This window comes from Helicoverpa armigera, chromosome 15 (genome assembly GCF_030705265.1).
Source record: "Helicoverpa armigera isolate CAAS_96S chromosome 15, ASM3070526v1, whole genome shotgun sequence".
In the NCBI taxonomy this organism is placed as follows: Eukaryota; Metazoa; Arthropoda; class Insecta; order Lepidoptera; family Noctuidae; genus Helicoverpa; species Helicoverpa armigera.
The window spans coordinates 10,400,689-10,416,363 of record NC_087134.1 but is presented as its reverse complement, the minus strand read 5'-3'; the positions used below and the strand labels follow the sequence as shown (position 1 = coordinate 10,416,363).

At 38.0% G+C, this 15,675-nt stretch overlaps 2 protein-coding genes across 2 annotated transcripts in view; both read left to right on the top strand.

The window, feature by feature from the left end:
• LOC110377913 (glutathione S-transferase 1) lies at window positions 1-1,192 on the top strand. Its single transcript, XM_021336962.3, has 4 exons — window positions 1-153; window positions 222-419; window positions 718-834; window positions 953-1,192. Exons 1-4 carry the CDS (start codon window positions 1-3, stop codon window positions 1,133-1,135), a joined length of 651 nt encoding a protein of 216 aa, XP_021192637.3. The 3' UTR covers window positions 1,136-1,192.
• An 89-nt stretch (window positions 1,193-1,281) lies between these two features.
• LOC110377932 (epidermal growth factor receptor substrate 15-like 1) overlaps window positions 1,282-15,675 on the top strand; it is a 35,617-nt gene continuing 21,223 nt past the window's right edge. The window contains 9 exon segments of the mRNA XM_064038278.1: window positions 1,282-1,390; window positions 1,836-1,880; window positions 3,454-3,588; window positions 10,662-10,760; window positions 11,147-11,320; window positions 12,085-12,195; window positions 12,669-12,767; window positions 12,769-12,903; window positions 13,147-13,400. Coding sequence (XP_063894348.1) covers window positions 1,364-1,390; window positions 1,836-1,880; window positions 3,454-3,588; window positions 10,662-10,760; window positions 11,147-11,320; window positions 12,085-12,195; window positions 12,669-12,767; window positions 12,769-12,903; window positions 13,147-13,400 — 1,079 coding nt within the window. The 5' untranslated portion in view covers window positions 1,282-1,363.

Sequence of the window (15,675 nt, the reverse complement as noted above, 5' to 3'; positions counted from 1 at the left end):
ATGTTGGGAAAAGCTAAACCGATCCTTTACGGAGATGTGGCGTCGCCGCCAGTGCGGTTCGCCATGATGACAGCGTCTATATTGAACATCGATTATGACTTCCACAACATTGATCTATTTAAGGCGGAGAACAACACGGATTCTTACAGGAAGGTAATTAATGAATTATATGTCATGTTAAAAAATAATAAGCCGTCTACTGTAACATTTATTGGTTACAGATAAATCCCCTGAAGAAAGTACCAGCATTGTCCGTAAATGGAGACTTCATTCGCGACAGTCACGCTATAGCGCTGTATTTCTGCAGAAACAGCGGCAATCAAGAGTTGTACCCCGAAGACAGTATTCTAAGAGCAAAGATAGACGAATGGCTGTACTTTGATGCGGGAGTTTTGTTTCCAATCGATAGCGCTATATTTGTAAGTTCTTTTACGATCAACCTTATAGATGCGTCGTACGCTTTGTACGCGCCGCTAACTGATATCAAGTATTTTTTTTACTTGATTTCGTATTATAGATGTAATATGGGGAACCGTTTTTTGAACTGATACCCTGTTCAATTTCATGTGAAAAGAAACGATTCGTTTTGCTTATGACGGGTTGATATTGATAGGGCTATCTTTAAAAGAGGAAGAGAGGAGTTTCAGAAGTAAAAATATTTTTTCTAAATATCATAATTTTCTATCACTAATTGAACTAAATTGAATTAATTTTCAGACAGAATATTTTGCTGGTAAATGGCCAGCTGATGAGGCTAAGGTTAAGCATTGGTATTTATCGTTGGATCATTTAGAACACACATTAGGTACACAGAAATGGCTTACAGGTGACAAGGCGAGTTTTTATTTAATTTCTATTAAATAAAAAGTCTATTATCTTATCTATCTATCTAAATAAAATCATATAAAATAAAATAATTCAAGACATTTAACAACTTGTGTTTTTTTTGCAGATACGACTGTGTGATATCTGCTGTGCAGCTACAGTAAGCTCTCTCGAGATATTAGTGCCACTTTCCGAACAACATAATAAAGTAAAAGAATGGCTCAAGTCTTTAAAATCCCTTCCTTGTTTTGAAATAAACACTCGGGGCTTAAAACGGTTACAAGGATTTGTCAGAAGGGTTGTATCTTAGCGTTCGGTTAAGATTTGATTAATTGGTTGATATTTGGTGCATTTTATTAAACGATTGATAAAGTAAATTGCTTTTTTTTTAAGGAACGAATAAAAATCGATTTTTATTAGATTCCATAAACAATTTACGTCTCACAAGAAACTAAAAAAAATTGCCTTCGCATCGCATATGTCAAAGATTCCTTAGTCTATGGCCGCTTATTGATTGGTCGACGAGGAGATGTAAAAAATGGCTGCCTTGCCTTCTCCTACTCAGGTAGAATTATTTGAGATTTAAATAGATGTTACGGATAAAGTCATATAAATTTGCGGCTTAAACTAAAGTTCGTTAATGTATCTATAGTTTGGTGCAGTGCGTCTTTGATATCGAGCGTGAAAACATTGAAATATTTGACGTCAAAGTTTAGTGTACCGTGAACGGATTACGCTGCTCAGAATTTTTTAGAATTTCAATAGTTTAGCCGCGTATTTAACCGAATAGTTGGTTTTAAATCTCAGTGCTGAGTTCGTTATTGGTGTTTCATGTCATATAATCACACATAACGTGTTGGAATACACGTAATCGTATTAGTTTCACTAAGAACGTTGGAAATGTCGTGAACAGTATTGAAATGTCACACCCATAGCCGTTCAAAATATGTTCGTAAAGTAATATTTGTAGTGAGTTATATCTACTGAAAATGGGGCTTGAACGGTTGCAGGTGGCAGGGACCCACAGCGCTATATACGAAGCATACTATCACCAGGTAAGCACTTAACACAACTTGTAGTACTTGTTAATTTAAATAATTAACTCAATAATTACTATGTTTTCGATATATTTACGATACATTACAAATTTCCACACATATCTGGCTTCATTTGCGTATTATTTTCAATTGAAACTAGCATGTGAAGTGAAGTTCTAGGCCAATGTCTAATGGGACAAATAAAAAGTAAGTAATGGAAAGTAAGTCTTATTGTCTGTTGAGTAGAGACTAGTGTACTGTTTCAGCTGAGTTTAATTGCAATCAATAATTGATTGTGTTCCTATAACAGAGAGCTAACAAATTCAAAGGATCATATTACTCAATAAATGGGATAGACATACTGTCATAGAGAGTAAGGTGTGTTTTCTGTATGTTAGTCAGCTTTGCCCATTCATGTGAACCATACTGAGTTTATCTAGTACTCTATCATAGTTAGAATGACTAATGGGTTATTTTCCTATACTATTTACATAAATTATACACTTAATTTAGAAACTGATAAATACACAGTTTAATTCTTTTCTCACTTTAATAACTAGTGTCTTTCCAAGAAATTGTTTATTTGATTTAATCATACATTGTTTTTGAGAATTGAAAGAAGATAAAAATATATTGTTTTATTCCCAATTCTAAAAAGGTCATATTGGAATTTTATAGACAGGTTTGCTTAAATTACCTACTTTAAAAAATAAATCAAAATAATGTTCTTACACACATACACTCTGTACAGCTAAGCTGTTTCCTCATCATATTGTATCAATAAAATATTCATACTTTAATCTTATACAGCTCCTTCTAAAACACTGCTACTCAGCTGTATCTGGTTAGACTGAAAGCCGACCCCAACATAGTAGGGATAAGGCTCGGGAGATGATGAATCTTATACAACATGATGGATCACTCAAGTGTCACCCTATATAGTAATAAAAGTCAGATAAAGCTTGTTCCAGTATACACAGAGTTCTGGCATCCTGCCACAGAGTTGTGCAACATTATTAAACTTTTATGCCAAATATGGTTGTAATTTTCTTGAACAAGCTAAGGTATAGGCAGTTGCTAGAAAGGTCTGTAAACCGAAAAGGGCTTTAACCCAATGGTTGACTGGTAGAGAATGCCTTGTGGCATTAAATCCGCCAATGTACCATTTTTGTACATAAAGAATAGATAAATAAAACAGCACTGGTTTTTGAAGTAGTTTCAGGGCGAGATAGATGCAATCTCTTGCAGTATGTAAGACAAATATATTTTTTTTTTGTGAAATATTGTTTTGGGATACCCATAGCTAAGTCAGACTGTCACGACCAAACCACTGAATCTTTAGCCTGATAAAGGATATAGAATAGTTTATACCTGGTTGCAACAGCCAACAGCTAGTCTATACTAACTATAATAATACATATAATAAAGAGGAATTATTGTTGTAGGAGTATCCACGGGATGTTGGAAAAACTGCAGGAAAATAGCTATATCTTATAAAAGTCTAGTTTATACAGGAATATCATCTTAAAGGATTTATTTTCCTGTTGTAGTTAGCTAGAATATTTTGTAAGCTGCATGTACAATATTGCAGGTTGATCCCAATGGCGCGGGCACAATCCAGGCCCTGGACGCTGCGCGCTTCCTCAAGAAGTCCCGCCTCAGTGATGTGGTGCTCAGCAAGATATGGGACCTCTCCGACCCTACTGGCAAGGGATACCTGGATAAAGTAAGTTATAGTTGTCCCATTGAAGTTTACACTACGGAAGGCAGGCTTGGAAGCATTGGAATGGATGTTAATGATGATACAATAAGGCTAATTCATTAATTTTGTGACATAATACAATAGGGAGTAGGTACTTTAATGGACATGGATACTATTTCAAGTAATTAAGAAATTAAGGCATTTAAAAATCCAATAGGTGATACAATACAATATTCCTCATTTGAATGAAATAACACATATAAACTTTATACTGAAAGAGTAAACTATTTTCAATATTGGGGTATGTGTAAAACATCACTTGAATTTATCTCAGAATCGAGACAAAGACATTTAAATGTTTGCTCTGAATGATATGGAACTAACACAAGATGTGGCAATCATACAGATATGTTATCAGTAGTTACAATAAGATGCCCAACTGACAAAAATCTTATTTGGAAGTTGAAAGTAGTTAAACGTATATTCAGCATAATAAGAGCACCTAATTCTTATAGGACCTTTTCCTGCTCTGCATTACCCTGTCCGTAAATGCACCACAGCAAAGTTACGAAAAAGAACGCCTATTCGATATCGCATTCCATCTTCATCTCGATAATAATAATCGATAATCGGATTGTCGTACCCCTTACGATCTCCTTACGATATGCTTACTCCTTACGATAAGAGTTCGTATCTGGTGTCTATAATCCAGACACTACACTACCCGATCGATGCTAGGAAATTTAAAATCAAAGCATGATTGCGTGCAACTTCGAATTCATGAAACTGTTTGGTTAACTAACTTTACAGGACTTGAAGCACGAAAAATAAATTAAAGACAAGTTTTACAGTGTCGGTCTATAGATGGGATCTTATTTACGAACATGCAAAGTGAATAACATCTAGTTACCTATTTACTGCAAATTGACGAGCTGTTCAGAGCTTAAACGAGATGTGGCGTCATATTAAATGGGTGTTAAGTTTATAGGCAATAGGATTGTCTCGCAGCGTTTCAGTATCTTGGCGCAGTCTGGGTTACGCAATTGTCTAGACGAGAGACTCGAGAAAAGAGACGTGTTACATGAAAACATGACCCGATATTTAATTAATATCAAATTAGATAGATTTAAACTGGTTCTAACTAGTGTAGCATAACGGTCACTAATGTAACAGTATTTCCGTGTACAAATAGCTGATAAATACATAATCTTCTAAGCTAATTGGATTTGCTGAATTTGGTTGCGATTTTTTACCGCTAAGCATTAAACCTGACTTTTCTCCCACGGGTTTGTATACAGCTACGTTCCCATAAGAGCCCTTAATGTATCGTTAACAAAAATTGCCTTTAGCCCTCAGGGATAAAGTAGGTTTCCGCAGAGGAGTGTAACATTTTTTAGAATCGGATCGCCACTTTCGTGGATTGCTTCTTTCATTTGTATCAAAACTCCTTATTGCGGAGAAGCAAGGACGTATGGTATTTATTGGATATATGGATTCCATATACTTCAAAGGACGTTTCCATGTTTTCGTATATTTGAGTACATTATATACGGACATTTGTGGGCGTAGTGAAATGACAGAATAGGTCGCTATCAGATAGCGCTGCTAATTTATATGCCGTCTGGAGACTTGATCCGCGCGCCGTGCTGCGACCCAGGTGATTACGATTTATTGCGGAGCTCAAAGACCAATATTACAAACATATTTATGAGTGTAGAGTTATATGTATAAGTTATCCTATAGAATAGGAGAAAATCTTTTCAGGGGTTCCACACGGCGCGGCGTCTACTTTCAGGTTTCGTATTGACAAAATCTTAATGAAAAATCGAAGTGTACGAATACTAGATCAACAAAGAATCCCGTGGATTCCTTACTAATTTCAGAAATTAGGACCATCACAGCAAACCTAACCCTTGCTTAAACTATACTGTAAAAGATACATGGGAGTATGTACTGTTTGTGTAGGATATATTTTCTTTGAAAGTAACCGTGCAGGCTGTTCAGTGAAGTGCGAGGAGTCTTTGTAACATGTCTCCGCTAGCCGCCACGTAAGGTTGCGCTCATGTTAGCGCGAAAATAGCGTGTGGGTTGCTTGTCCTATCCTTTATTTAGATGTAAAGCCTCCTCTTTTGGTGTGGACCTTTATAGAAAGACGATTTATTTCTAGATTGTTCGATTGTCTTTTACATTGTCTTGTCTATTGCGATGCTTTTTTCTGAATTCTGGAAATATGTCAACCATTGAGCCAGCAACTGGATGTACATAGATCTATTCTTTGTTCCACTTTTCCTCACGTCCATGGAAACATGCAATAAGAACTGTACCTTGTCCCACCTTTACTTAGCTAACAGTAGTCATTCCTAATTGTTCTTTAGCCGCTTTTGGCCTACCCATTCCACCCTATATTCCCTACAGGTCAGTAAATACAAAAGTACATCAAATTGCACTCAGGTGTCCCGGGGGCGTCGGGGCGGTATTTACACATATAGCACCGGGACCGGACATAGAGTCACAACATCTATGAGTTATTCGCCTGTTTATTGTTTGCTGTTTATCGGACATTTTAATGCAAAACATTCCTGCCAAAATTGTATTAGAAAGTCATTTAAACATTCCAGCAAAGTTAGGGCGAGTCAAATGCGGTGTTGAGTATTGCCTAATAGTTGTAAGGGCTACTGTGGGGCTTGTCGTAGGCACATCACTTAGTTCCCAATTGGGTTTTTCCATTACTCGTTTCTCAGTAGCAGACTGGAATCTACAATTGTATCCGCTCAGTCATAGAAGGGACAAATACAATTAGGATTGTTGAAAATTCTGCGAAGCAATGATCCTCTACCGACACACGAAAAATCTGTGTGATGTCAGAAAGCTCTCGAAAGTAGTCTGTAGTGTGAATTTGTCCCCGGTTGTTGGCAATAGGCGTGCTAATAGGGTACATGGGATTTAAACATGGCTGGCGTAATGCCAGCTGAATGACGCCCACGTTTTGCCGGTTATGGGGTAGGCGGCCACCCATGCCATCCTTGAGGGAAATATATGTGACGTTATGCTGACCACACATGGCGATATATTTGCGAATTTTACTACCATGATATTTGGTTTTCATACCTCTATATTATGAGCATTACTGCCTTTAAAGAAAGGTTTTTGCTATTTGCATGTTATTCCTCAATTCTCCAGTGCACTGCAAATATCAATACTTAGTCAACGACAGTAAGTTTTCATTCCTAAGTTTTGCAGGATTCATAATAGTTCAAATATTGAACTAACAGAGCCACGATATCGCGAAAGTCACCTCCAGAACACGAAGGTCGCAGTAGCCCAACGGGTAATGGCTACCGAAAGGTCGCGGGTTCAAGCCTTCTTAATGGCACTGCTAGCAACAACGGTATTAGCAATATAATCTCTTTTTATAGCGAAAAAGGATACAATATACCTAAAGGTCACAAAGGGACTTAAAAAGTGTAGTAGGACTTGTTCTACTCTTTATTTAGTCCGCTGTCCGCTTTTATCCTTGATGTACCCTTATCTAGGGTTACCATCCGTCCTCCTTCGCGGAGACTGTCCTCTTTTAAGGATGTGCCCTCAGGCGACTCTTTGTGCAAAATCTGGGACGAGTGCACGGGGACGGGCCGTATGTCCACTTTTAACGTACTTTAGAGGACTTCTAGCTACACTAACATATGAAAGAAAATGTTATATTGTTAGCTCAGCGGTTCGCTTTATTTACTCGAGTTGTTTGTACAGCGATTGAGCGAGCAAATACAGACTAATATTATTGCGATTTCTCCGGAGATCGGCCTTCAGGTATTCTTTGTGAAGGGCGATCATTTCGATTTCTCGATGTTTGATAAGAGAGTTTTGTTAACGTACACGACTTGAATAAATAGTGGGTGTAAACATCGATTCCACTCGCGCTATGAAACGTATGCATGTATTATGAGACTTGATTGATTGCTTGTATGTTTGTCAATAGACCGTAGGTTCACGAATAAATAATACCTCACCAAATAAATTAGGTAGTTCTAAAACTCCATCTCTAAAGGCAAGATAGAAAAATCTTATTTCGTCTCAGTGACGAAACATAAATTGAGCACTGCGGAGGATGTGTTTAATTACTAATGTTGATAGTGTTATCTGTGCGCTCGTCCCCCGCCGATGCGTTTGCGCACAGTCGTGCAGTTCCTCCTATAACTGTCCCATTTCTGTCATGAAGTGTGGACAACGGGAATAATAGTTGAGTAATTAATGGTTCCTGTGATTGTGTTCAGGTGTATCGCTCGTGTTAATTGATTGCGTACGTGTCGTGATCGGCCCCTTGTAAATACAGTTGTAATGGACTTTTGTACGCGTCATTTGCTGATGGCTTTTAGGTAATGTATGTTCTACTGTTTTACGTTTAGGGGTTGAATGCTAGGTAATTTGGGGTGTGTCGTTTATCTTTGCTATCTATACTGTGGAAAATATCTTGTCTCTGTGGCATATAATTAAGGCCAAGGTTTTAAGTACTTAAACAGGTTTTACAGGGTTTTTGCAGTGGCACTTTATTATGTGGATCTAGGTTTTTTTATTACACAGGTACTCACAGTTAATGTAAAATACTGTTCTCACATCCTCATAGGAAGTTAACTAGTACGCATGCATGTTGATAAAGAACTTTTTCCGCTATAGGCATACAAGATTTTCCTCGTAGGTTTACGCAGAAATCGCGACTTATCTCATTTCAGGAAGCCGTGTATTGGCATATTCTCGTATTAAGATTAATATTGTGTTTTAGAAGAAAGTTTGAGTCTTTACACAGTTAATTTAAGTGTTTTAAGAGGTATGTCACTAAGTAGGTACTATATTCATAATCTCGTTATGCAGACTTGGCTTGGGTGTGATTGTAAGAATAATGAGTATCAAAATTATTTGCATTTGGCCTTATATTTGGCTTTATAATTCTTGATATACAAAATAAACTATACTGATTCCGTTGTGATACATACACTCTTTTGCAAAAAAAGCGGGCACCTATGCGAAATCTTAGTTTTAAGGACTTTACGTGTATTTCAAAGGGTTTTAATGATTGTAGTATGTTTCTAGCATCAAAAGGGTTAGCCAAACATGCGTGAGAGTGTATTCTAAATTTGAATTTTGTACACTTGCTAAGAAATTGGTTAAACCTTGTTTTGGACTAATTGCTGGCAGAAAGTTCGACGGTGTTTTGAAAAGTTTTTGAAGTGATTTTCAGAAAAATGATGATGCAGTTTTAATGAATGATTAATGTACCTCTTTGTTAGATCAAAACGTTTTCGAAAAACTATGCGTATTTGATAAAATTTTCACGAGTGTTTTAAAATATCGCATTTTCATAATTAAACACTATTTAGAGGAGTATCAGTACTTTGGGCTGCGACAAAACCAATTTAAAATAAGCAGTGCCGATCACAACTCGTCTCCTATCATACTTTGACATTTTTAAAAGTCTTGAAATTCTACGAAATACAGAAAATAGCGCATAGACTATGAGCACGAGGTCTTAAGGTCTCGTAATCACTGATTTTTAAACAACCCCGCCTCTTGGGAAACTCCGTAGACCTCTGAAGATCTATGTGTCCGCGCGTTCAAATAGCGTGATTTCAACTCACTGACATTTTATTAAATAAACTTGCCTGCACCGGGATTTTCTGGCATCTACATACATCTTTCCAGCTTAAATCATAACAATAATTGGCTATCTGCTCATTTCTTTAGAAACATACGTTTGGCCAATAATTTTGAATTCTTGACTCCCTCTCAGCTAAATCATCGTTTAGTAACCCGGTACCTATGGAGTTATCGAGAGCTTCAACGAGGCAATAATTTGACTTTTTAGATAGCTTAAACCCTCCTCATCATTTTTCATGTGGTTAATTTTAACATTAATCACAAAATTTGATATTTTTTAAATACCAAAGTCCGATAGGAGACGAGTTGTGATCGGCACTGCTTACCTTAAATTGGTTTTGTCGCAGCCCAAAGTACTGATACTCCTCTTAATAGTGTTTAATTATGAAAATGCAATATTTTAAAACACTCGGGTACAATATCTAAACAATAGAACGCTTTACACTAAAATACCGAAACTCTTAACATTGCCATCAATCATCAGTATAAACCATTTAGAAAAGGTGAAAATTTTTTCAAATACGCATAGTTTTTCGAAAACGTTTTGATCTAACAAAGAGGTACATTAATCATTCATTAAAACTGCATTATCATTTTTCTGAAAATCACTTCAAAAACTTTTCAAAACACCGTCGAACTTTCTGCCAGCAATTAGTCCAAAACAAGGTTTAACCAATTTCTTAGCAATTGTACAAAATTCAAATTTAGAATACACTCTCACGCATGTTTGGCTAACCCTTTTGATGACAGAAATATACTTCAATCATTAAAGCCCTTTGAAATACACGTAAAGTCCTTAAAACTAAAATTTTGCATAGGTGCCCGCTTTTTTTGCAAAAGAGTTTATGTGTTATATTCTCCATGAATATGGCTCGTGGCTACATGATGTGATTTCAATAGTCACGTGGTATCTTTTCAGTGAATTTCGGGGCTCGTTTGCAATAAAGTTGATTGTCCATTACATATAATGTATTTCCGATACGACATATAATTATTAGTATCAATTGGTCTTATTGTGCAGTTCATCTTGCTGGATGACCTCTACTTTACCAAAAAATTTATTGCATTAAGCTACTAATATTGATGTCATTACAGATATTTTTTTCGAGAATCCGAAACCCTCTGCTGACGGTGGTACCCTAAAAAGTGTCAGCGTATCTGTGTGTCAGTGTCCGACTAAAACACAACCTAATTGACCCCTCATCTTCTCTTATTCATTATTATAATGCCACACTAAACCCGTCTTAGATTTAATACTTGGTGTGTTCAAATCATCAGCCCTTTGTAGTCCTCCTCGGGGAACAGGTTTCATATAAAGATGAACTGTCTGGCAATCACCACGATCATGGCAGAATATCACCATTTCACCTTTCAGACTTTGACGATATTTTTGTGTATGTAATGTATCTATATGTGAAATATATTAATGTATATTGTGTTGTTTGCAGGCGGGACTGTTCGTGGCACTGAAGCTGGTGGCGCTGGCGCAGGCCGGCAAGGACATCAACATGAGCAACATACACTCCGAGGCGCCGCCCCCTAAAGTTGTGAGTATACACTCTATAGCTTGAGAATAAGAAACATTATAAATAAAAAAATATTGATCAGGAATTAGTTGTGAAGCCAAGTGCGGTGTGGTTATTATCATCCAAAAAAAAAACGGTGACTTTGCAATTTTGTTTGTTTCGGTGTTCACATGAACAAGTGCCTTCCTCTTATTTAAAAACAAATTACATATGCATGTACAAGGAATATGTGAAAAGCCAATTTACTGCCAATGACAATGCCATATTTACTGAAAATCTATAGTACTTAGTTACTCAATATTATTATGTAGTAGGAACATCCTGTTTTTTTAGGAGTTGGTAAAAGTACGGATGTTTTACTTTTCGGTTCCTCAATTACTTCAACTGATTACATATTATCCTCTCAGGGCGAGCTCCCGAAGGTGCCGCCGATGTCGGCGCCTCCAGGGCGGCCGGCGGCGCCGTCGCCCGCGCCGCTGCTGCCGCTGAGCGACTGGAGCATGAAGCCCGCCGAGCGCGACAAGTACAGCCAGCTCTTCGACTCGCTGCAGCCCAACAACGGGCTCATCGCCGGGAATAAGGTGAATACTGGATATTGATTAGCTGTGTGTTCAAAAATTGGCTTGGGTACAACTGATAAGAGAGGTTAAGGAAAAGATTTTTCATATAAAGTACGTAGAAAAATATAACAGTAATCCTATGTGCTAATCCTACTAACATCCCACTAATATCGTACTTCCTACTAATCCTACTAATATTATAAATGAAAGTCTGTGAGAATGTATGGATGTATGTTTGTTATTCTTTCACGCAAGAAAAGCTGGATTGATTTGGTTGAAATATGGCATTTTAGCCACCCTGATTATGATGATGAGATATCCTGGATTAACACATAGGCTACTTTTTGTCCCGGTCAACAGGGGTAATATTATAAAATGCACGGAGATGACGCATTGAAAAGAGCATTAACAAACGCCTTTCGTTTCATACGCATTGCGTCTATCTACAAAGCTTCTATAACCTCTACGTTATTTTGATTAACTAAAACAAACCTCGATTAGAAAAAAATAAAACGAGTGACGTAGTGTGAGTTTCAAAACCTATTGTGACATGACGTGTGTGGCAGTGTATCGTAAGATTCTTCTACGCAAAAAAAGCCAACTTAGGGCCGATTGTTCAATCGCGGGGAAATTCTTATCTGAAGAATATGTTTGACAGCTTTTGTCAAACCGCCATATTTATTCCTCAGATAAAAGTTAGCTGATGATTGAAAAATTGAGCCTTAGTTATATTAAACTGTTCCAACTTGTGTGGTACCTAATATATTCCTGAATCGTTGTTCCAGGTGAAAGGCATGCTGATGGAGTCGAAGCTGCCGATCGAGACGCTCGGCAAGATCTGGGACCTCGCTGATCAGGACAAGGATGGCATGCTCGACAGACATGAGTTCATGGTGGTCAGTACACTATTTGTTAACAATAGATACTTTATTTTACAGATGTTTTGTATATTTTATGATAACCTGTCAGGAAAAGGTCATCATAAAGGATTTGGATTTTTATATGTTTATTTGGGGAAGCCAACCCCAATATAGTTGGGAAAAGGCTCAGAGGATGATTTGTTTATTTATAACTTAATATTATTTTGCATTAAAACAAGATTCGTGAATTTCCGTGTTACTAATAAAAGAGTTTAAAAGAGTGACCAAACCATTATGTATTTTGAAACAACAAAATTAGTCCTCATTCCCGTACGTTACACCATCTGCCATCTGCATACCTACCTACCTTTTCTCAAAGATTTTGGGGTTGGCTTCCAAGTTCCAGTCTAACCAGATGTAGCTGAGTACTCATATTTTACACGTGGAGCCTCATTGCCATACAATAATTTTAGTGATATTAATCAAGACTTGTTTACCCTTTGTTGCAGGCGATGCACCTAGTATACAAGGCGCTAGAGAAGCACGCAGTCCCCACCACCCTGCCGCCCGAGCTGCGCGGCCCGGGCGGGCGGCCCGCGGCCCCCGCGCCCCCTCGCGGCCCCCAGCCGGCCCCCTCGCGCCCGCCCTCCCCGCCACGCGGCCGCCGCCCCGCGCCCGCAGCCGCCGCCGCAGCAGCCGCAGTCCAATGCCTCGCTGTTGGAAGGGTTACTGGACTTGTCTAGTGTAAGTCCTCAACATATTTTCATAAAATGCCTAATGTTCAAATACTGAAACATTGCAAAATAATTGGTGCTCGAAAATTATGATATTACTGTCACAATTACGATTTCAGTAAATCTTAAAATTAAGCAACGTATTTCGGGGTTAGATTTCTCTCACAGTCTAGCAACTTGGGCCTCAGTGGCTTCAGGATCCTAGAATTTAGCTTAAATCGTTTTAACGTTGTATTTTCTTTGTCTCCTACAGCCCCCCACACAGACAGCACCGCCGATGCCGGCCATGCCCTCCATTTCCCCCTCGCCCCTCTCCTCGTCCCTCCTCAACTCCACCCCGGCGCCAGTCTCGTCCGGCACGTGGGTGGTGACGGACGCGGAGAAGGCGGCCTTCGACGCGCAGTTCGCGGCCGCTGACACCGACCGAGATGGCTACGTGTCTGGAAATGAGATTAAACACATGTTCCTCGATTCTGGATTGCCGCAGCAGACGTTGGCTCATATATGGTGAGTTTCTGTAGTGTTTTGGTATTATGATATGTAGTGGTTTTAACTGTTTTTGTGATGATTTTTTAAAGCTTTAGGAAAACAATCTCCTACAATAAAACACTTACACTTATGAACGTCAAAAATATAACTAAGTTTGATTCTAGTTGCCCATTCCAAAAGTAACTTCCTATTTGGAGAAGAACGGGCAAGAAACTCCATGGTTACTCTTCTAAAAAATATTGTGGTATTACAATTTGTATGTATTGGTTTTGGTGCATAATAACAGCAATAGCAATAACGCGAAGATCATTTAGAATCGCAAAGAAAACATATGAGACAATTAAAATAAAATGACATTTAAAATGCTACATGGTATTCACATTAACCAATCAGTGTTTATGTATTTTGGCACAAAGGAGATGGCTAAATTTTCATATAAAAAAAAACAAAATCGACAGCAATGAAATGTTTATCAATGGGTTCATTAAGATAGACCTTTGATGGTGCCAAAAAGACCGGCCTGAAATCCATGGGGTATAGATAGAAGCTATATCGTATTATCACAAAAATAGGTTTTGTTTTAAAGATGAAAGAAGAATTTATTTTGATTTTAAAGATATTTACATCAAGGAACATGAAAACAAGTTATACCAACATTATACAAGCCATCTTATGTATGTACTCCTGTTATGAACTCTCTTATGTACTCCTGTTATGAACTCTCGTATGTACTCCTGTTATGAACTCTCTTATGTACTCCTGTTATGAACTCTCGTATGTACTCCTGTTATGAACTCTCGTACGTACTCCTGTTATGAACTCTCGTATGTACTCCTGTTATGAACTCTCGTATGTACTCCTGTTATGAACTCTCGTATGTACTCCTGTTATGAACTCTCTTATGTACTCCTGTTATGAACTCTCGTATGTACTCCTGTTATGAACTCTCGTATGTACTCCTGTTATGAACTCTCGTACGTACTCCTGTTATGAACTCTCGTATGTACTCCTGTTATGAACTCTCGTATGTACTCCTGTTATGAACTCTCGTATGTACTCCTGTTATGAACTCTCTTATGTACTCCTGTTATGAACTCTCGTATGTACTCCTGTTATGAACTCTCTTATGTACTCCTGTTATGAACTCTCTTATGTACTCCTGTTATGAACTCTCTTATGTACTCCTGTTATGAACTCTCGTATGTACTCCTGTTATGAACTCTCGTATGTACTCCTATTATGAACTCTCGTATGTACTCCTGTTATGAACTCTCTTATGTACTCCTGTTATGAACTCTCGTATGTACTCCTGTTATGAACTCTCTTATGTACTCCTGTTATGAACTCTCTTATGTTCTCCTGTTATGAACTCTCTTATATACTCCTGTTATGAACTCTCTTATGTACTCTCTTAGAACTCTTTTTATGAACTCTTCTGTACTCCTCTTATGTACTTCCGTTATATACTCCTCTTATGTTCTCTTCTTATCTACTGCTCTTAAGTACTCCGCTTATATACTCCTCTTATGTTCTCTTCTTATCTACTGCTCTTAAGTACTCCGCTTATATACTCCTCTTATGTACTGTCTTATGTACTCCTCTTATATACTCCTCTTATGTACTCTTCTTATGTACTCTTATGTACTCTTCTTATGTACTCTTCTTATGTACTTCTCATATGCATTCCTCTTATGTAGGTACTCCTATGTACACCCCTTATGTACTCCTCTTAAGTACTCTTCTTATGTACCTACTCTCTTGATGAGTGCCTCTATCCCGGACAAACCAGCACGACGTAACACTTCCGTGTTTGGAACACGGTCTTGCCACTTGATGCGTAGAATAGATCTAATCTAAGACATCAGAGATGGAAGGTGTCTAATCGCTGGATATCTGCCTTATAGCAGCACCAAGTCTCTGCGGCATACAGTAAAGTGGCAAGAGGTGTGTGTGTAGTTTCGCTAGCCACATTAGAGCCCATCATAACAATGACCTGGGTTAGACATTTAGGAGTCGCCGTCGCCGGGTACGGCTTGGACGACATGATGACGATGATGTACTCTCTTTTGTACTCTTCTTATGTACTTCTCTTATGTACTCCCCTTATGTTCTCCTCTTATTTACTCTCTTATGTGCTCGCTTATGTACTGGCTATGAAACGTTTCTGCAAAAATTGTCTACGAAAATCGCGCCATGTGGACATTGTCAAATATAACAAATAACTTTGCGATGCAAATCGCTCTAGTCACGAGTCTGCATTCAACTTCTAATGAACATATTATATAATAAACTT

Bases quoted from the DNA above. Each gene is read 5' to 3' on its own strand.
- LOC110377913 (XM_021336962.3), top strand. From the start codon at position 1: ATGTTGGGAAAAGCTAAACCGATCCTTTACGGAGATGTGGCGTCGCCG. The intron at 420-717 runs GTAAGTTCTTTT...ATTAATTTTCAG, and splicing joins CAATCGATAGCGCTATATTT to ACAGAATATTTTGCTGGTAA. The intron at 835-952 runs GCGAGTTTTTAT...TTTTTTTTGCAG, and splicing joins AATGGCTTACAGGTGACAAG to ATACGACTGTGTGATATCTG.